Source organism: Macrobrachium rosenbergii, chromosome 23 (assembly GCF_040412425.1).
Source record: "Macrobrachium rosenbergii isolate ZJJX-2024 chromosome 23, ASM4041242v1, whole genome shotgun sequence".
NCBI lineage: Eukaryota > Metazoa > Arthropoda > Malacostraca > Decapoda > Palaemonidae > Macrobrachium > Macrobrachium rosenbergii.
This window is the reverse complement of record NC_089763.1, coordinates 17,225,995-17,247,731: the sequence shown is the minus strand read 5'-3', so window position 1 is coordinate 17,247,731 and position 21,737 is coordinate 17,225,995. Positions and strand designations below refer to the sequence as shown.

The 21,737-nt window shown below is 37.4% G+C and overlaps 2 protein-coding genes across 8 annotated transcripts in view; both read left to right on the top strand.

Annotated features, from left to right (window-relative positions):
• LOC136850943 (keratin-associated protein 10-7-like) overlaps window positions 1-19,505 on the top strand; it is a 35,530-nt gene extending 16,025 nt beyond the window's left edge. The window contains exons 5-13 of the mRNA XM_067124924.1: window positions 123-278; window positions 1,715-1,846; window positions 4,047-4,166; window positions 5,486-5,605; window positions 6,949-7,068; window positions 8,410-8,529; window positions 9,859-9,978; window positions 10,747-10,872; window positions 19,327-19,505. Of these exons, the coding sequence (XP_066981025.1) occupies window positions 123-278; window positions 1,715-1,846; window positions 4,047-4,166; window positions 5,486-5,605; window positions 6,949-7,068; window positions 8,410-8,529; window positions 9,859-9,978; window positions 10,747-10,872; window positions 19,327-19,505 (1,193 nt within the window). The remainder of the gene's footprint in view (window positions 1-122; window positions 279-1,714; window positions 1,847-4,046; window positions 4,167-5,485; window positions 5,606-6,948; window positions 7,069-8,409; window positions 8,530-9,858; window positions 9,979-10,746; window positions 10,873-19,326) is intronic.
• LOC136851312 (keratin-associated protein 10-7-like) overlaps window positions 1-21,737 on the top strand; it is a 117,226-nt gene that overhangs the window by 93,323 nt on the left and 2,166 nt on the right. The window lies entirely within an intron of this gene.

Genomic DNA, 21,737 nt, shown 5'->3' with positions numbered 1-21,737 from the left:
TAAAAATTCAAAATAGAAATTTCTCTTGGTTAGACCTCTGCATGTCTATCATTCCATTGCAGTAGTTGGAAGCTTTAAATGCATTTATAATTTACATTTCCCTCAGATTGATTACCATACAGAAGACACTAAAAATGACACTGTTCCTTTTAGCTTGCATAGCAGGAGGGGAATGCAAGAAATGAATGGCTATTGCTTCAGGGGTCCTGATGCCACCTGTGAGGGTATGATATTCCCCGATTTGTGTCCTGAAGAGAACTGCGCTTGCTGCCTGTCAGGTAAACACGTATAGCTTTTGGTCTGTGGTGTTCCCTTGAATCTTGTGGAATTTGGAACAGAAAGCTTTTGCTGCACTTGAAATCTTATTTTAATTTGTCAAATTCCAGTATTTCTTTCATCATTTAACACTTCCAGGTTTTCTGAATCTTTCCAAAAGTCCATATTTTTACATTTGATCTGTTTTTCCAGAAGTATCAAATAAAATTAGTTTTACGTTGAGATTATAGTACTTCACATTACATGTAACAATAAATAAGGAAGAAATATAAATTGTGATTTTCATATCACAAATAGAAAAAATAATTCACAGGTACAGTCATAAGGTTCAGTTGCCCATAATCTTTAGCTGCAAAACAGACTGTGAAGGTCACTAAACAAAACCGGTAAATTTATCTGAGATAGGTTTCAACGTAAAGACTGCCATTTTCTGTATGCAGTGTTCTCCTTCGTCAAAACTGGAATTCCACTGGAAATTTACGAAGCGTCTACATTGTGTCCAATGAATTACTTTCTGTCAAAGCGCATCATATATATATTTTTTTTATTATACAATATTACATTATGTGCATTCTTTAATGCAAAGGGTCAGGTTCATTTTGGCATCCATTTGTGTTTTTGAGTCATCAGTGTCAGTATAATTACCTTATTTTCATTGAATTAATGGATGATTATCCAAAGGAGAAAGTTCACCTCCTAAGACCAGTAAATCTGTCATGTATCCCAATAAAAACAGCAGAAAAACCTCTTCCCATCTCTTCGACGCACCCCCCAACAAAACTCTCTCTCTCTCTCTCTCTCTCTCTCTCTCTCTCTCTCTCTCTCTCTCTCTCTCTCTCTCTCTCTCTCTCTCTCTCTCTCTCTCTCCATTGTCCTTTGTATAATATTATGTTAAAAATTTGAGGTGTTCCTTGAAGCGAGAAAGAATAATATCCCAAATTTGAGTATTCCAAAAGTTCAACTCTTCTTTTTTAACAGATTTAGCCTTTGCACTACGGAATGTATTATCTCACATTACCATCATTGTTTTTTTTTTTTTGGTACCTCATCTATCATCATTCTCCAGAATGGCTTCAAATTTCCTTTCTGGATACCCAAATTAGCCTTCTTGAGGAACATTTTTCCTCATGATTCTACGTCCAAAATTAAATGTCATACCCCTCAGCTTCTTTGGAGTTGGCAGGAGTTATGTTTTTACAATCATTTTTAGTGGTGCCAAACTCACAGTGAACACTCTGGTGTAATTATTTCATGTTCAGGAAACCAGTCGTCCATAAAAAGTAGTTGTCCATATCATCTTTCCCTTATGTCCAAAGCACAAACAGGTCTTGTAAACAGTGGTCTTGGTTGGATCATTTAATGTTATTAAGATACACTGTAATTGTTGCAACAATTCTTTATTTTAATTATTATCACTACCATCATTTTTTTTCATTAGACTGCCCAGTGACTGAAGAGTGTGAAGCTTATAACGGAAGATGCAGAAAGACTTGTGCTGAAGGAGAAGAGCCGATACCAGAAATACTTTGCCCTGATTCCTTCAGTGATTCGTGCGTGTGCTGTGTTCCAAGTGAGTAGTTGATTCTGAAAAGCAAGTTTTTCGTTTAGAGCATAATTCTCATCACCCCAGTAGTGGCTTGTGCCGTTAGTGCACCGCACATGGTGCACTGAAGGCATTACCTAAAGGTTCTTTGCAGCGTCCCTTCGGCCCCTAGCGTCAATCTCTCTCATTCCTTTTACTGTGCATCCGTTAATATTTGCTTTCTTCCATCTGACTTTCCACCCTCCTATTACACCTTTCAAACCTTCTTACTGTCAATTTCCTTTTCAGTGCTGAGTGACCTCATAGGTCCCAGTGCTTGGCCTTTAGCCTAAATTCTACATCCCAGTTCCAGTTCTCATCATGACTGAAACATGAGACAAACAAAATTCTTTCTTCATTCCCCCAAAACATCGTCTTCTCTCCTGCTGCTTACAAGGATGTAAGGTTAATTCTGTTACATTCTTTGGTCAAATTCCTCCTCAGCCATCTTTACTCCTAACGGAGTTAACTGGAATCACTTTAAAACAACCAAAAGTGGCCTTTAAAACTCAACAACTGAATAATGCAGTATCAATTGGGGTATCCTTTTAGGTTATTTTTATATATTGCGTAAAACAATTACTTCTTAGATTAAAAGGGCACTCGTCCTTTTTCTAGATTTGAGTCAAAGGATTCATCACCAGCTCTTTCTGAATAGATTAAATTTCGTTTGCCATGAAAACTGTTACTTCGTAGTCCATGGTGCACTGCAGGCATTACTTAACGTTCTTTGCAGCATTGATTCGGCCTATAGCTGTAACCCCTTTCTTTCCTTTTACTGTTTTCACGATCCTACCCCGGGGTTGGTCTATCTAGCCCTAAATACAATTCAGACTCACCTGACTACCTGGCTACACTCACGAAAAGAAGTAGGTTAACAGTACATTAAAATGGTTTTCAAAAGGAATGCAAGACTTCACTAATTAGGTTCTATTACAAAGATCAGAAGGATATTGCAAAGAGAGCTCCTCACTAGCTCCTTGGCACTTATATTACATTAGTCACAAAACAAATAGTTACAATATCAAAAGACTTTACGATGTATGGTGAAATTTCTTAACTATAGAATTAATTCTACTCTGAAATAAACTCACACTGTGGGGGAACCTCTAAAGATAAGTAAATGTACAGAATTCTTCCACATAGGCATATAAGTCTTCAGGAATTACTCTTGAAGTGTTCATCCACGTCGGGAATTCAGAAATTATCAAAGTGGGTGAACAGGTAGACACAGCATCAAATGCCTATTTTGCTAAAACAAACTTACTGTCACTTTGATGCAAAGAAAACATTTTCACAGTCACTTAGGAAGTGCTGAAGGCTGAGAGGGAACAATATGCAACAGGAAATACTACGAAATCCTTACGTTACTTGAAATGAAAACATTAACACTTCACCTATTTTCTCAGAACTCCAAGGGGCAAAAATATCAGAAAGAATGAAAATTATAGTGGAAGAATGAGCGCCGTGACAACTCCAAATCCAGACTGTATCTTTCCCGTAGGATGCGTTGTCTTGATGTGTAGGTCAGACTTTGCAATAAGGCAAGGGGCTTAGGTGGGACTATGTTCACAACAAAGTTTTGACTGGGTCAGAAAGGGGTTAGATCAGTAAGAGACCGACCTGTCCGTTAACTCGCCGGCTCCCATGTTTTGGCGGCATTGACAAGCTGTGCTGGAACAAGAAAAGGAATGACAGTACCCAAGGGAAATTAAAGGTTGACAAAGGCGGGATTAAGGCTTAGAGAGGATGGGGGGAGTCTTTTCGTGAAGGCGCCGAGGATTTAGAGGGTGCTAATGTCAGGGGTGTTTTGATCGCTCCCTATTCCTCGATTCTGGGTGGTCGTGAAAGTGACTCACCGTCTGCACTGTACATGCTTTATTCTTTTAAGTTAATTTTAAAATAAGTGGAGCTTCACGTGCTCTTGCAAATAGCACTTGCACGTTACACTATATCTGTTCATATCCTCTTTCTTCCATGTGACTTTCCACCCTCCCTAACAATTAATTTATAATGCAACTGCCAGGTTTTCGTTCTGTTACACCTTTCAAACCTTCTTACTGCCAGTTCCCTTTAAATATTGAGTGACCTCACAGGTCACAGCTCAATATTCCTATTCCAATTCCAATACATTTCCCTAAGAGTCTAGACCATAATAGAGACACTAAAATGCAACTGTTCTTTTCAGTTTGTAACCAAACTCAGGAATGCCAAGAAGCATATGGCTATTGCACAAATCGTGCCCTTTGTTATGAAAAAGTAATCCCTGAATGGTGTGATGGAGAGGACTGTGTTTGCTGCACTCCAGGTAAGCTGATCCAGAACTCGGTCTGAGTTGATGTTTTAAGTGAACAACTTTGCTCTTTTGAGTCTTGTGGATTTTGGCTCCGGTTTATGCTTCTCAAAATCCCAATATTTCTGTCTTCACTTAACACTTGCAAGTTTTTTTAATCTTACAAAAAGACCATTTTTTTTCATTTGATTTGTTCTTGTAAAAGTAACAAATAAAAATAGTTCTGATTTTATATTTCAATTAACGACATGAACAGTCATCAAGAATACAGGAGGAATATCAATTGACATTTTCATAGGACAAATAAAATTATTAAATTAAAAAATAATGTGATTCATTTGCCTGAATCTTTAGCTGCAGAACAAATTGTGAGCGTCAGAACTGAAAAAAGGTCATATACCTAATATGGAATCCTACAGGAAATTTTGGATATTTACAAAGCATCTGCATTATGCTTCATGAATAATTTATTATTAAGGTACTTCACATGGTTTATTATAGTTTTATATGTATTTCTTCATGCAGTGAGTCATGTTCATCTTGGCATTCATTTGTATTTTCATCAGTCATTAGTGTGTCAGGAAATGATAATTACATTGCTTTCGCTGAATCAATGGATATTAATTCAAAACAGGATGTTCCTTAACTACATTGGTAAGTCTGTCTTGTGTCCCAATGCAACAGAAGGAATGTGTCCCTCCTCCACATCCCCCACTCTCTCTCTCTCTCTCTCTCTCTCTCTCTCTCTCTCTCTCTCTCTCTCTCTCTCTCTCTCTACCTGAAGAACAAACTGAAAATCAAAGACCAAAGTAGATCATATCATCTAAGATCATGGTAGTTGCAAAGACTGCAATCTCCTATCTAATATCATTCTCAATCGACATACCAGTAATCAGTGACGTAAATTGGTAATTTTGCTAAAGATTGTGGAGAATGCAAAGGCTTCCATCTTATATCTGCTGTTGTTATTTGTTACAATATCTGGAATCCCACTGGAAATAAATTCGGTTAATTCTACTGGTAATATGGATAAAATAGTCATCAAGGTGCATCATGTTTTATTGATCTTTTATTACCTCTTTCTAAAGTAATGGCTCGAATTCATTTAGTATCACTGTTAATTTTTAATAATATCCAGTACGTGAAGTATAAACTGCCCTGCCCTCACTGAACTAATACATAGAACATCAGAAGTGAAAGTTCATCTAATTAGATCTGTGTACCTGGCCTGCCTTTCAATGATTAATTTGAATCTTCAAATCTGTTTACAACAGACATTCCCCTCAGATTCAAGACTATAACACAGACACTAAAAATGGAACTGTCCCTTTCAGTTTGTCCCCCAACTCAGGAGTGCCAAGATGCATATGGTTATTGCACGGGTCCTGACAACTGTTATGATAAAATAGTCCCCGAGTGGTGTGATGGAGAGGACTGCGTTTGCTGCGCTCCAGGTAAGCTGATCCAGCACTTGGTCTGTGTTGATGTTTTAAGTGAACAATTTTGCTCCTTTGAGTCTTGTGGATTTTGGCTCTGGTTTTTGTTTCTCAAAATCCCAATATTTCTGTCTTCACTTAACACTTGCAAGTTTTTTTAATCTTACAAAAAGACCATTTTTTTTCATTTGATTTGTTCTTGTAGAAGTAACAAATAAAAATAGTTGTGATATGATATTTCAATTAACGACATGAACAGTCATCAAGAATACGGGAGGAATATCAATTGACATTTTCATAGGAGAAATAAAATGATTAAATTCAGAAATAATGTGATTCATTTGCCATGAATCTTTAGCTGCAGAACAAATTGTGAACGTCAGAATGGAAAAAAGGTCATATAGGCTACCTATTATGGAATCCTACAGGAAATTTTGGATATTTACAAAGCATCTGCATTATGCTTCATGAATAATTTATTATTAAGGTACTTCACATGGTTTATTATAGTTTTATATGTATTTCTTAATGCAGTGAGTCATGTTCATCTTGGCATTCATTTGTATTTTCATCAGTCATTAGTGGATCAGGAAATGATAATTACATTGTTTTCGCTGAATCAATGGATATTAATTCAAAACAGGATGTTCCTTAACTACATTGGTAAGTCTGTCTTGTGTCCCAATACAACAGGAGGAATGTGTCCCTCCTCCACATTCCCCACTCTCTCTCTCTCTCTCTCTCTCTCTCTCTCTCTCTCTCTCTCTCTCTCTCTCTCTCTCTCTCTCTCTCTCTCTTTACCTGAAGAACAAACTGAAAATCAAAGACCAAAGTGGATCATATTATCTAAGATCATGGTAGTTGCAAAGACTGCAATCTCCTATCTAATATCATTCTCAATCGACATACCAGTAATCAGTGACGTAAATTGGTCATTTTGCTAAAGATTGTGGAGAATGCAAAGGATTCCATCTTATATCTGCTGTTGTTATTTGTTACAATATCTGGAATCCCACTGGAAATAAATTCGGTTAATTCTACTGGTAATATGGATAAAATAGTCATCAAGGTGCATCATGTTTTTATTGATCTTTTTTTATTACCTCTTTCTAAAGCAATGGCTCGAATTCATTTAGTATCACTGTTAATTTTTAATAATATCCAGTACGTGAAGTATAAACTGCCCTGCCCTCACTGAACTAATACATAGAACATCAGAAGTGAAAGTTCATCTGATTAGATCTGTGTACCTGGCCTGCCTTTCAATGATTAATTTGAATCTTCAAATCTGTTTACAACAGACATTCCCCTCAGATTCAAGACTATAACACAGACACTAAGAATGGAACTGTCCCTTTCAGTTTGTCCCCCAACTCAGGAGTGCCAAGATGCATATGGTTATTGCACGAGTCCTGACAACTGTTATGAGAAAATAGTCCCCGAGTGGTGTGATGGAGAGGACTGCGTTTGCTGCGCTCCAGGTAAGCTGATCCAGCACTTGGTCTGAGTTGATGTTTTAAGTGAACAATTTTGCTCTTTTGAGTCTTGTGGATTTTGGCTCTGGTTTTTGTTTCTCAAAATCCCAATATTTCTGTCTTCACTTAACACTTGCAAGTTTTTATAATCTTACAAAAAGACCATTTTTTTTTATTTGATTTGTTCTTGTAGAAGTAACAAATAAAAATAGTTGTGATATGATATTTCAATTAACGACATGAACAGTCATCAAGAATACGGGAGGAATATCAATTGACATTTTCATAGGAGAAATAAAATGATTAAATTCAGAAATAATGTGATTCATTTGCCATGAATCTTTAGCTGCAGAACAAATTGTGAACGTCAGAATAGAAAAAAGGTCATATACCTAATATGGAATCCTACAGGAAATTTTGGATATTTACAAAGCATCTGCATCATGCTTCATGAATAACTTATTATTAAGGTACTTCACATTGTTAATTATAGTTTTATATGTATTTCTTAATGCAGTGAGTCATGTTCATCTTGGCATTCATTTGTATTTTCATCAGTCATTAGTGTGTCAGGAAATGATAATTACATTGCTTTCGCTGAATCAATGGATATTAATTCAAAACAGGATGTTCCTTAACTACATTGGTAAGTCTGTCTTGTGTCCCAGTACAACAGGAGGAATGTGTCCCTCCTCCACATCCCCACTCTCTCTCTCTCTCTCTCTCTCTCTCTCTCTCTCTCTCTCTCTCTCTCTCTCTCTCTCTCTCTCTCTCTCTCTCTGTTTTACCTGAAGAACAAATTGAAAATCAAAGACCAAAGTAGATCATATCATCTAAGATCATGGTAGTTGCAAAGACTGCAATCTCCTATCTAATATCATTCTCAATCGACATACCAGTAATCAGTGACGTAAATTGGTCATTTTGCTAAGGATTGTGGAGAATGCAAAGGATTCCATCTTATATCTACTGTTGTTATTTGTTACAATATCTGGAATCCCACTGGAAATAAATTCGGTTAATTCTACTGGTAATATGGATAAAATAGTCATCAAGGTGCATCATGTTTTTATTGATCTTTTTTATTACCTCTTTCTAAAGTAATGGCTCGAATTCATTTAGTATCACTGTTAATTTTTAATAATATCCAGTACGTGAAGTATAAACTGCCCTGCCCTCACTGAACTAGTACATAGAACATCAGAAGTGAAAGTTCATCTGATTAGATCTGTGTACCTGGCCTGCCTTTCAATGATTAATTTGAATCTTCAAATCTGTTTACAACAGACATTCCCCTCAGATTCAAGACTATTACACAGACACTAAAAATGGAACTGTTCCTTTCAGTTTGTCCCCCAACACAGGAGTGCCAAGATGCATATGGTTATTGCACGAGTCCTGACAACTGTTATGAGAAAATAGTCCCCGAGTGGTGTGATGGAGAGGACTGCGTTTGCTGCGCTCCAGGTAAGCTGATCCAGCACTTGGTCTGAGTTGATGTTTTAAGTGAACAATTTTGCTCTTTTGAGTCTTGTGGATTTTGGCTCTGGTTTTTGTTTCTCAAAATTCCAATATTTCTGTCTTCACTTGACACTTGCAAGTTTTTTTAATCTTACAAAAAGACCATTTTTTTTATTTGATTTGTTCTTGTAGAAGTAACAAATAAAAATAGTTTTCATTTGACATTTCAATAAATGACATTAACTGTCATCAGAATACGGGAGGGATATCAATTGACATTTTCATAGGAGAAATAAAATGATTAAATTCAGAAATAATGTGATTCATTTGCCATGAATCTTTATCTGCAGAACAAATTGTGAACGTCAGAATGGAAAAAAGGTCATATACCTAATATGGAATCCTGCAGGAAATTTTGGATATTTACAAAGCATCTGCGTAATGCTTCATGAATAATTTATTATTAAGGTACTTCACATGGTTTATTATAGTTTTATATGTATTTCTTCATGCAGTGAGTCATGTTCATCTTGGCATTCATTTGTATTTTCATCAGTCATTAGTGTGTCAGGAAATGATAATTACATTGCTTTCCTTCTGAATCAATGGATATTAATTCAAAACAGGATGTTCCTTAACTACATTGGTAAGTCTGTCTTGTGTCCCAATACAACAGAGGAATGTGTCCTCCTCCACATCCCCACTCTCTCTCTCTCTCTCTCTCTCTCTCTCTCTCTCTCTCTCTCTCTCTCTCTCTCTCTCTCTCTCTCTCTTTACCTGAAGAACAAAACTGAAAATCAAAGACAAAGTAGATCATATTATCTAAGATCATGGTAGTTGCAAAGACTGCAATCTCCTATCTAATATCATTCTCAATCGACATACCAGTAATCAGTGACGTAAATTGGTCATTTTGCTAAAGATTATGGAGAATGCAAAGGATTCCATCTTATATCTGCTGTTGTTATTTGTTACAATATCTGGAATCCCACTGAAAATAAATTCGATTAATTCTACTGGTAATATGGATAAAATAGTCATCAAGGTGCATCATGTTTTTATTGATCTTTTTTTATTACCTCTTTCTAAAGCAATGGCTCGAATTCATTTAGTATCACTGTTAATTTTTAATAATATCTAGTACGTGAAGTATAAACTGCCCTGCCCTCACTGAACTAATACATAGAACATCAAGTGAAAGTTCATCTGATTAGATCTGTGTACCTGGCCTACCTTTCAATGATTAATTTGAATCTTCAAATCTGTTTACAACAGACATTCCCCTCAGATTCAAGACTATAACACAGACACTAAAAATGGAACTGTTCCTTTCAGTTTGTCCCCCAACTCAGGAGTGCCAAGATGTATATGGCTACTGCACAAGTCCTGACAACTGTTATGAGAAAATAGTCCCCGAGTGGTGTGATGGAGACGACTGCGTTTGCTGCGCTCCAGGTAAGCTGATCCAGCACCCGGTCTGAATTGATGGATATCAATTCAAAACAGGATGTTCCTTAACTGCATCAGGTTGTCTCGTGTCCCAGTAAAACAGGAATAAAGTGTCCTCCTTCCTCCACTTGCTCCACATCCCCATCTCTCTCTCTCTCTCTCTCTCTCTCTCTCTCTCTCTCTCTCTCTCTCTCTCTCTCTCTCTCTCTCATTTTAGTTGAAGAACATACTGAAAATCGATGACCAAAGCAGATATATTATCTAAGATCATGGTGGTTGCAAAGACTGCAATCTCCTTTCCAATATCATTCTCGATCGACATACCAAGAATCACTGACGTAAACTGGTCATTTTGTTACAGGTTATGGAGAATGCAAAGGATTCCATCTTATATCTGTTGTTGTTATTTGTTACAATATCTGGAATCCAACTGGAAATAAATTCGATCAGTTCTACTGGAAACTATGGATAAAATAGTCATCAGGGTGCATCATGTTCTTATTGATCTTATTTGATTCATTCTTTCTAAAGTAATGGAGCATATTTATTTAGTATCACTGTTATTTTTTAATGTGTAGTAAATGAAGTTTGAACTGCCCTGCTTTCACTAAACTAGTACATAAAACTCCAGAAGTGAAAGTTCATTTGATTAGACCTGTGTATCTGCCCTGCATTTCAATGATTAATTTAAATCTTTAAATCTATTTACGACATGCATTCCCCTCAGATTCAAGACCTTAACAGAGACACTAAAAATGAAACTTTAACTTTCAGTTTGTCCCGCAACTCCAACTCAGGAGTGCCAAGATGCATATGGCTATTGCACAAGTCCTGACAACTGTTATGAGAAAATAGTCCCCGAGTGGTGTGATGGAGAGGACTGCGTTTGCTGCGCTCCAGGTAAGCCGATCCAGCGCTCGGTCTGTGTTGAGCTTCTGAAGTGAACAATTTTGTTCCTCTGAGTCTTGTGGCTTTTGACTTTAGGCTATTGTTTCTCAAAAACCCAATATTTCTTTCTTCATTTAATACTTGAAAGTTTTCTGAAACTAAAAAAAGACCATTTTTTCATTTGATCTATTCTTGCAGAAGTAATAAATGAAAAGAATTTCGATCTGATATCTCAATAAACGACATTTACTTTCATTGAGAATATGGGAGGAATATGAATTGACATTATTTGGATTGAATCTTGCCTCTTGTTAAAGTTAGCATATATCTTCGCGCCATTAGGTGTGATCGGCATTCACAATAAAACAAAATAATATTTTGGCGGTCAAATGTAATTAAGTTGTAAATTGCCTTAGAACTGTAGCCAACGGTAAAGGGGACCCATTGGGAATTGCAGTCTTGGGTGGGGGTAAAACCCTTTCGAGAAAAGCTAACAGTAAGGGGGACCCATTGGGAATTTGGGGTTTTGGGTGGGGTAAATAACTTGGGAAAAGGTTTGGGTACCTTATTGTTGTATTTCCTGTTATATATGTCATTTGGAACACGAAAAACAAGCGTAAAAAGAAGGGCAAATAAATGGATAGCAGGAGCCGTTCCAAAGGCACTTTTCATTCATTACTATTACTGCTGATTCTAAGCCTTAACATGCATGTGCTAGCTTTCGGTTCACCAGTCAGCAGCTGCCCAGTTTTCTGCGCTTAGCAAGAGCTGCGAGACTCTGGCAATTGACGAATTTGACATTTTCCTATGTTATTTTACTTGCTGAACACGAATATTACCTCTTGCCAGAACATACGAGCTTGCCAGAATTCTTAAAAAGTGCAGATAAGGTAGCGCCATTCTGCCACAGCCACCTATAGAGGCCACCCAAGTTGAAAGCGGAAATGGTAATGTTTTGTTTCCCATTTACAAAAGCTTTGAATAGTGTGCAGTGGAGCTAGACTATGGCAATTGATGTTTTTCTATGTTATTTTACTTGCTTTACAATAGTTTAAGGTAATATTTTGCGGTCGGCTGCTGCTAAACTGTAATTTACCCTTGAGCTGTAATGCGACCCACTGGTACAGATGTGCAGTTTTCAAGGGTCAATTACATTTTGAAGATTACAACCAACTGCCAAAATATAATTTTAAATTCTTGTTCAGCAGGTAAAATAACATAAGAGGGTAGTTTATCCTTTATCCGGGTAACCGCTCAACAACCACTCCTCACTGGTAAATAGTTCGACCCCGACCAAGCGATGACCCAACCCAGCTCGACCATTCTAGCATAGAATCCAAACTGTTAACATGGCGTCTGCTGATCCCTCTCACGGTCAATTTGCCGCTGCAAACCAGGTGACTGTTATTGATTTGGTGAAATTATGTGACAATGAAAATCAATTGCATTTGTTTCTGATGAAAAGTGGCCTTTCAGGCGATTTTAGTAGTCTGTGTGAACAGTGTAAGGAAGGAACAGGTAGGGGTACAATTTCCCCCCTTGTAACCCGTGTGGTTAGCGCATGCAGTGCAATATGACTGCTTGCCAGAATATAAGTGCTTGCCAGGAATCAGTCAAAAAGCGGATAAGGCGCATAGCGCAGTTCCACTACGCCGAAACTGAAAGCAGAAATGTGTAAAAATGACCGCTAACAAGCACAGGCTCCACAGTTTTTGGTGTGTATTGTTCCGCCAGTTTTCTTCTCAGAGCTTACCACCATCTAGTGGCCGAATGTAGGGTTGCCTGGGTAAACCATAGCCGCTCCACATAGGAAAATGTCAATTGCCATAGGCTAGCTCACTGCTGACAGCTGGCTTAGAATTACCCTCACATTGACCAGCTCATGTATCATCTGTTTTGGAGGGTGATAGTGATGCATTTGAATTGGTAGAATTATTTAAGGATACAGACACATGTTACATTTACTCACCTTGTATCATCCTCTGAGTGGACAATAACCCTCCCACCTCTTACTCATTTTCCCCCTCTATCACCTCATATTCGTCACCTTGTGACAATTATTCCTATTTGTAATAGTGGCTCTTCCTCTTCCGCCATTTTTTTTTATCTAGAGTCAGTTAGCCTGGTGATAGAACGGCTCTCACGTCTCGGCAGTCGCCTTGTAAGTGTTGTGCAGATGGCTCCGGCTGTCGTCGTGGTTCTGTGATGATGTTATGCAAGGACCCTTTACCTTCTCCAGCCATCTGGTATTTACTACCAGCATTCCTAGACGTCACCTTCTCTGGCGTTTTTCATCTGTAGATTGCCGTTGTCTTCCATGTCAGTTCTTCCATAAGACTTTAGGGGTTTCAATCGTGATTTGGTTAATTCTCCTTTATTATTTAATTGATGCATAGCTCCAGTTTTTCGGTTTTCATTTCCTTTTGCCAAAGATGAATCCATTGACACAAGGCCTTTAGTTTACTTCTACCTCAGCTCCTGTTAAAATGAGTAAGAAGTTAACACTGATGATGGTAAGGTACATTATTATGGAAGTAGAGCTTATGGGAAATGGATGAACAATCGAAAGAGAAAGCTAGGAAACTGTTTAGTGTTAAATAGCTCTGCACCTAACACGAAGAGTGTATTGTGCTCGAAACTGTGTGTTGAGTGAACTCTTAGGAAGCAACCAACTTAGGCAATTTGCTGGTATGTTGCTGGCTTAATCTAAACAACATAGGTGATCTCTGAAGTGTACCCTTTAATACTGGTTCTTGGAATGCTACTGCATCTGTTTCCAGTTTTTGAAGCTGCTTAGAGCTGCGTCAGGACGTAGATACATATAAATTTGTTCACCTTCCTCTGTTCAACATGCAAGTTTCACTTTCTTGGGCTAATGAAGTGAAGACTCCTCCAAATGGTAAGGCACTTTGGCCTAATTGTGAGGAAATACCTTTGAATTCGGTATTTTGTTCTTAGTACTACAACTCGATTACTGCATGAGTAATACATGTATGTATATACATATATGTATATATATATATTATATATTATATATATTATATATATACATACATATATATATATATATATATATATATATATATATATATATATATATTATTTTAAAAGTTAGGAATAAAAATACATTATTCCTAATTTTCAAAAAAAACAACAATACTGTGTTCAATATGACCAATTATATATATATATATATATATATATATATATATATATATATTATTTTATATACATATATATATATATATAATATATATATATATACAACAATATATATATATATATATTATATATATATATAACATATATATATATATATATATATATATATATATATATATATATATATATATAATGTATGTTTGTGCATGCATATGTAGATATGTATATATTTGTATGTATGTATGTAGATTCATATAAGCGATAATGGTGATAATAATAGTTATAAATATTAGTCCTGAAGAGGCAGAGTTTCTTGATGATGCATCAAAGTTATAACCTCTCCTTGATAGACCTACAGTACTTCTGAGGCTAATGGGAGGAATGTCTTATTCCTTTTACAACTCTGTTGTAAAGTAAGGGAAACAGTTGTGTACATATCATATAAAGTAGCCCTGATCAGCCATTAGTAGCTGTTTTTGACAGCACTCAGCTTTGTTTCCTTAACCCCTAAGTGTTTAAGGCCATAGCCTAAGACGTCTCAAATCAGGAGAGTAGAAATTCTTAGCACTACCTCTGAAGTCTTCATTCAAGGATCTTAGCCCTACATCATTTTTTTACATGTAAGTTCCGTGTAGAATTTCCCAAACCACTCTTGAGTTCTGCTTCAGTAGTGATCTGACTCACATTCTAAGTGAGTAAATTACACGTGTAACCATAACTGACGTTTTGAACTCCCAGTTCAAGTAGGCTATATGGAACCTTAGAGTTTCCGAAGTGTCTAGCGAAGCAGCAAGAAGAACCTTTGGCAGTGATGGTTTTCAGGAAAAGATACTTTGTACCTTTTGTTATATTTTTACCCCTATCAACTTTCTGATATCCTTCTCTCCACACTCTTCACACAGAGAAGTTCAGAGTTGGGAGGGTTAGATTGGACAATTGTTATGTAACGAAGCCATCAACCCATTTTTATTCTAGTCGCCAAGATTTTACCATCGTTTCTTCTTGTTCCCAAGATCTCAGGAGGGAGCTGGAGGACAGTTTTTGGGATTTCCAATTCCAAGAAGTTTATTTATGTTACTCCCTTTTTGATGAGTCATTCAGTTTGTTCCTGGCGTTCTTTCGGAAAGGCTAAGGATGATTTCTGTCAATATGTAGGACACGTACTTCCACATCCCAGTACACCTTGAGTCAAAGGAAAGTATTCTCCTGTGTGTTAAAGTTTTTAGCAGGATGGATCCATCTGCTTGGTATCAGAGCAGTATCTCATATTTGGATGCACGGTTCTTTCTCACCAATTTGATTCTGACAACCTTGATGGCGAAGAATTATGTTTTATGTCTAACCTCAGAGCTGGGAATTTAGTTCAATATTGACTAATCTATGCTTTTCCGTTGCAGTCAGTTGTTTATTTGGGGATGAAGATTAGCTCTCTCTTTTTGTGGGTTTTCAACATAGAAATGGGTAGACAATTTTCTACCACTTTTGAGACCTTGAATGGGTTGGCTGTAGACCTCAAGAACCTTTATATTGTCCTCAGATGTCTCGGAGGCAGATTGGTGGCCTGTTCTGAAAAAACATTTGAAGTCAGCTTTTGGCAATTTGGAATGGTCTTATGCAAGCAGAACATCTAGTCAGAGACAATATGATGGCAGTCTTTTCTGACAATTCAACCTCTCGATTCTTACATAAGACGACAAGTAGACACAGATCACGAGATTTGTTCAGACTATAAAAAAACTTCCTTCTCCTTTGGACAGAGTCCAACAACATCATTCCTTTACCACGTTTTGTCCTTGGGGAAAAACATTGTTACTGAAAACCAGCTCAGTGGAAAAGGGCAAGGTCTCAGTCAGATAATCTCCTCTTCCTCAGGTTTGCCAGAAGTTGTGGAACCTCTAGGGAGACCCAAACACCAATCTGTTCATGACTGCCCAAAACACTACTCTCCCTGTTTGCTGCCCTCCATGCCAAGATCCTCAGGCATGGCAGTTGATGCCTTCCTTCAAGAATGGTCGAATCTAGACCTTTATGCTTTTCCTCTGTTTGCTGTTTTTAGGAAATACTCAACAAGTTGTGAACACAAGGATGATTTTGGTGGCTCATTGGTGGCCCCAATTAGCCATTGTCTTCGATTTAGGAAAGATCTTTTCGGACAGTCTTGTTGAGAATATTCCATCAAACCTTTATATGCTTCATCTGACCGCATGGATATTGTCAGTTGTCTGTTACGAGCTAAGGGCATTTCTAGAATGGCCAAGGAAGCAATCCTTAAGTCTAGAAGGCCCTCCACTGTTACACTTGTGTATCAATAACAGTGGTCAGTTTATTGATCTTGGTGCTTGTCCAGAGTGATATCCAGCCCCTGTTCACTAGATATCCAGATTTAAGTTCTGCCAGTGTCTCAGGTAAAGCAAAGCAGTTTTCTGTCACAGTGATCAAAGGATACCGCTTTACATTGAATTCAGTTTTGCATCATACTGACACGAATATCGCCCATGATTTAAATTTTAAAGAGGTTTTCTATCCTTTGTGCTACAAATTTCGATCATCCTATCATGGTTTATGATGAAATTTAGACGTAGTCCTCCAGATTTTAACATAACCTCAGTTTGAGCATTTTGATCAGATACCACTTAAGAACTTTGACGACAGCTTTCTTTTAGCTCTTGTACATGGGCTTTGTTCCTCTCTTTTCTTTCATCGTTTAGAGGAAATACATACTGTAGAAATGAAGCCCTTCCCAGATTTGTGACAGTGCTTAGTTTAATTGCTTTGGTCCAGCAATTAAATTAAGCACTTATGTCCAGCTAGAACTCTTAAAGGTTTACCTGGACAGATATAAACCTTTCAGAGGAGGAGATAAGTATTTATCTGTGGTGTTAGGAGACCAAACACTGCTATATCCTTAGAGGGATGAATGAATTTTTATTTGCATTTCCCAACGTTTTGTCTCTTTCTTAGTGTAATGAGTGTTTCCCGGTTGTTGGAGGGAGGGATGAGGTGTAGTTGGAGTTTGTTTACGGCGCTGTCTGTCTGTCTGTCAGTAGTTCAGTACTGAGTTGAGGAGTTCAATCGTGGGAAGTGGTCAGTTCAGTTCATCTGAGTTTTGGAGCATTGTATGTTTCGTGAGTCGGTGTTTTTCTGTCATGCCGTTGTTGTCGGTGCATGTGTCTCTTCCTTTTCTGTTGAGTCTGCTTTCAGTGTTGTTTGTGTGGTTTGTGTGCTGTGTTGGCGACCGTGGACCCTTAATCCATCTAGCAACCGAGGATCAGGGGAGTGTTGTGTGTGTTCTATGTATCTGTGTTGTGTGTTGTTTTTGTGGTTTTGAATTCCGCCACAATCCAAGAATGCTTAAGTCAGTGCACACAGAGTTGATTCCTGTGTTTTTACCATTTTTGGAGATAATTCTCATGGCTTCCATACGGTAAGCATGTCTTTATTTTCTTTAAAACCTCTCACTAGAGAAGGTTGTCATGCAGCTCAGAGGAGATGTAACTGTTTTTGCCTCATGTCATTTGTGAAATGTTCAAATTAAGCATGAAGTGCAAAGCCCTTAGTCCTATCGTTGTGGAGGGGAACTTTCTCCTGAACCAAAAATGCTTTCTATCTTATTGTTAGTTGTTAGGAAATCCTGCTATTGAATTTTAAGAACACGAAGGTACACATTGGTGTATAGTAGTGCACCCTCATGTATGAAGGTGGTAGTTGTCTTTAGTTTTGGACTGTTGGTTATAGGCTTTCAACTTAGGCACAGGAGTTTCTAGTACTCTACGAGATAGTCCTTTTTCCTTGTAAGGCTCCTCTGACAAGTCTTGCTATGAGGGCCTTACACCCCGTCGTGGTTCCAGTGTCTGGCGACAGTACTTGCCAGTAAGGATCACACAGCAGACGGGAATGTTGAGAAGCTTTTTTCCCCTCATTAAAAAGCTTTCAGTCTGCATGGCGGAACATTGTTTCTCTGGCTGCACTAACCCACCATCCTCATTCAATGTGGTAGTCACCCAACTTTAAGAGTAGGTAAGATTCATTCCAATCAATGAAATTTTTATAAGATTAATTTTTTGGATACTTACCTACTATTAAAGTGAAAACCCACCCAGACTCCCCACATCTTGGTGGGTGTTCATGAAGAATTCTGACAAGAACGTAAACATTCCAACGCCACTCGGTGGGAAACAGGTGATTACATAGACAGTCCAAGCGGGTTAGCCAAGCATTATTTTGTTTTATTTTGATTGCCGGTCGTACCTAACGACGCGAAGGTATAAGCTAACTTTAAGAGTAGGTAAGTATCCAGATCATTAATTTTATCATAAAAATGTTCATTTTCATTGGATAAGTAAAATTATTAAATTCAGGAATAATGTGATTCATTTATGAATCTTTAGCTGAAGGAACAAAATGTGACTGTCAGGAATCAAAAAAGGTCATTTTACCTAATATGGAATCCCACTGGAAATTTTAGATATTTACAAGCATCTGCATAATGCTTCATGAATAATTTATTGTTAAGGTGCTTCACATTTTTTTTTATAGTTCTATATGTATTTCTTTGTGCAATGAGTCATGTTCATCTTGGCATTCATTTGTATTTTCAGCAGTCATCAATGCATATTAATTAAAAACGGGAAGTTCCCTAGCTACAACGGTAAATCTGTCTTGTGTCCGATTAAAACAGGAGGAATGTGTCCTTCCTCCTTCACCTCCTCCACATCCCTCTCTCTCTCTCTCTCTCTCTCTCTCTCTCTCTCTCTTCATGAAGAATAAACTAAATATCGATGACCAAAACAGATAATATCTAAGATCATGGCGGTTGCCAAGACTGCAACCTCCTTTCTAATTTCATTCTCAGTCGACATGCCAGGAATCAATGATGTACACATGTCATTTTGTTAAAGATTATGGAGAATGCAAAGGATTCCCATCTTATATCTGCTGTTGTTATTTGTTACAATATAGAGAATCAATTCGATCAATTCTACTGGAAATTATGGATAAACATGATCATTAAGGTGCATTCTGTTTTTATTGATCTTTGGTGGTTAATTCTTTCTAAAGTAATGGTGCATATTCTTTTAGTATCCCTGTGAATTTTTATTAATAGCAAGTACATGAGGTATAAATTGCCCTGCTTTCACTGAACTAGTGCATAGAATTTCAGAAGTGAAAGTTCATCTGATTAGACCTGTGCATCTACCCTGCATTTCAATGATTAATTTGAATCTTTAAGTCGGTTTACAACAGACATTCTCCTCAGATTCAAGACTATAACGCAGACACTAAAAATGGAACTGTTCCTTTCAGTTTGTCCCCCAACTCAGGCCTGCCAAGATGTATATGGCTATTGCACGAGTCCTGACAACTGTTATGAGAAAATAGTCCCCGAGTGGTGTGATGGAGAGGACTGCGTTTGCTGCGCTCCAGGTAAGCTGATCCAGCACCCGGTCTGTGTTGATCTGAGTTGGACAATTTTGTTCCTCTAAGTCCTGGGGATTTTGACTCTGGTTTTTGTTTCTCAAAATCCCAATATTTCGTTTTTCATTTAATGCTTGCAAGTGTTCTGAAACTTACAAATAGACCATTTTTTCATTTCATCTATTTTTGCAGAAGTAACAATGAAAATAGTTTAAATTTGGTATTTCAATAATTGACATTACCTGTAATGGAAAATAACGGAGAACTATGAATTGACATTTTCATAGCACAAACAGAATTATCAGTTCAGAAATATATGATTCATTTGCTATGATTCTCTAACAGCGGAAGATTTCGTCAGCGTCCGAAACCAAAACAGTACATTTTACCTACAAACAGTGTCATCGTAAAAGGCTTAATTTTCTTTATTTTTCATCCTGGTCACAGTTTCTGGAATCATCCTGGAAATTTCAGATATTTATAGTGTCTGCAGAATGTTTCATGAATAATATGTTGTCAAGGGACATCATATTTTTTATTATAGTATTTTATGTATTTTTAATATCATGAGTCATGCGCATTTTGGCACTCATTTGTATTTTCATCTGTCATCAGCGTGTCAGGAAATAAATACATTTTCCAATGATTCAATGGATATTAATTCAAAATAAGCAATTCAACACCTTACACTGGCAAATCTCTTTTATGCCCAAATAACACGAGGAAAGCATCCCCTTTCCTCCTCCTCCCTCACATATCTCTCTCTCTCTCTCTCTCTCTCTCTCTCTCTCTCTCTCTCTCTCTCTCTCTCTCTCTCTCTCTCTCTCTCTCTCTCTCTCTCTCTCTCTCTCTCGTTACCTGGAGAACAAAGTGGAAATCGATGATCAAAACATCATTTTTCTAAGATCATGGGGATCACAAAGACTGCAATTTCATATGTATTATCATTCTCTGTCAACATACCTCTAATCCAAGCGGAAATACATTCAATCAAATTTATTAGAATTTAGCAATAAATGTGATTATCAGGGTGCGTCACATTTTTTATTAATCTTATTTGATTAATTCGTTGTACTGGAGAGGGTCAGATTCATATGGTATCTGCGATTTTTCATTAATCTCTAATACATGAAGGATAAACTGCCGTGCGTTCACTGGGCCAATAGCTAGAACTATAGAAGTGAAAGTTCATTTCATTAGGCCTGTGTATCTGTCTTGTCTTCCAGTAATTAATTCGAAGCTTTAAATCTGTCTGCAACATACATTTCCCTCAGAATCAGACCTTAACAGAGACACTAAAATTGGAACTGTTCCTTTCAGTCTGTCCCCCAACTAAAGGGTGCCAAGAAGCATATGGCTATTGCACGAGTACTGACAGCTGTTATGGAATAATAATCCCAGAGGAGTGTGATGGAGAGAACTGCGTTTGCTGCGTCCTGGTAAGCTGATCCATTACTTGGTTTGTGTTGATGTTTTAGGTGAACAATTTTGTTCCTTTGAGTCTTATGGATTTTGGCTCTGGTTTTTGTCTCTCAAAATCCCAATATTTCTTTCTTCATTCAACACTTGCAAGTTTTCTGAATCTTACAAAAAGACCATTTTTTCATTTGAGCTCTTCTTACAGAAGTAATAAATGAAAAATTTTGGTTTGGTATTTTTTATTATAGTTTATTTTTATGTATTTTCAAATGCAATGAGTCATGTTCATTTTGGCATTCATTTGTATTTTCATCAGTCATGAGCCTGTCAGGAAATTATTATTGTTTTCACTGAATCAGTGAATATTAATTCAAAACAGGAAGTTCAACAGCTTACACCGGTAAATGTGTCTTCCTCAAATAGCACAAGAGGAAATCGTCCCCTTTCTCCCACCTCCTTCACATCTCTCTCTCTCTCTCTCTCTCTCTCTCTCTCTCTCTCTCTCTCTCTCTCTCTCTCTCTCTCTCTCTACCTGAAGAGCACTGAAAATAGATGACAAAACAGATAATTTGATCTAAGATCATGGTGATCGCAAACACTGCAATCTCATATGTACTGTACTTCTCCTTCAACATACCTGGAATCCGACTGGAAGCAGATTCGATCAATTTTATTAACTATTACCGTTAAATATGATTATCAAGGTGCACAACAGAGGCCTGCCTACAAATAAATGGCTATTGCGCCTCGAGTCCTGAAACCTGTGATGGTGTAGAATTCCCAGATTTGTGTGATGGAAAGAATGCGCCTGCTGCTCGCCAGGTAAGCTCGTTCAGCAATCTCTGTGCTGATTGCTAAAAGATGAACAGTTTACGTTCCTT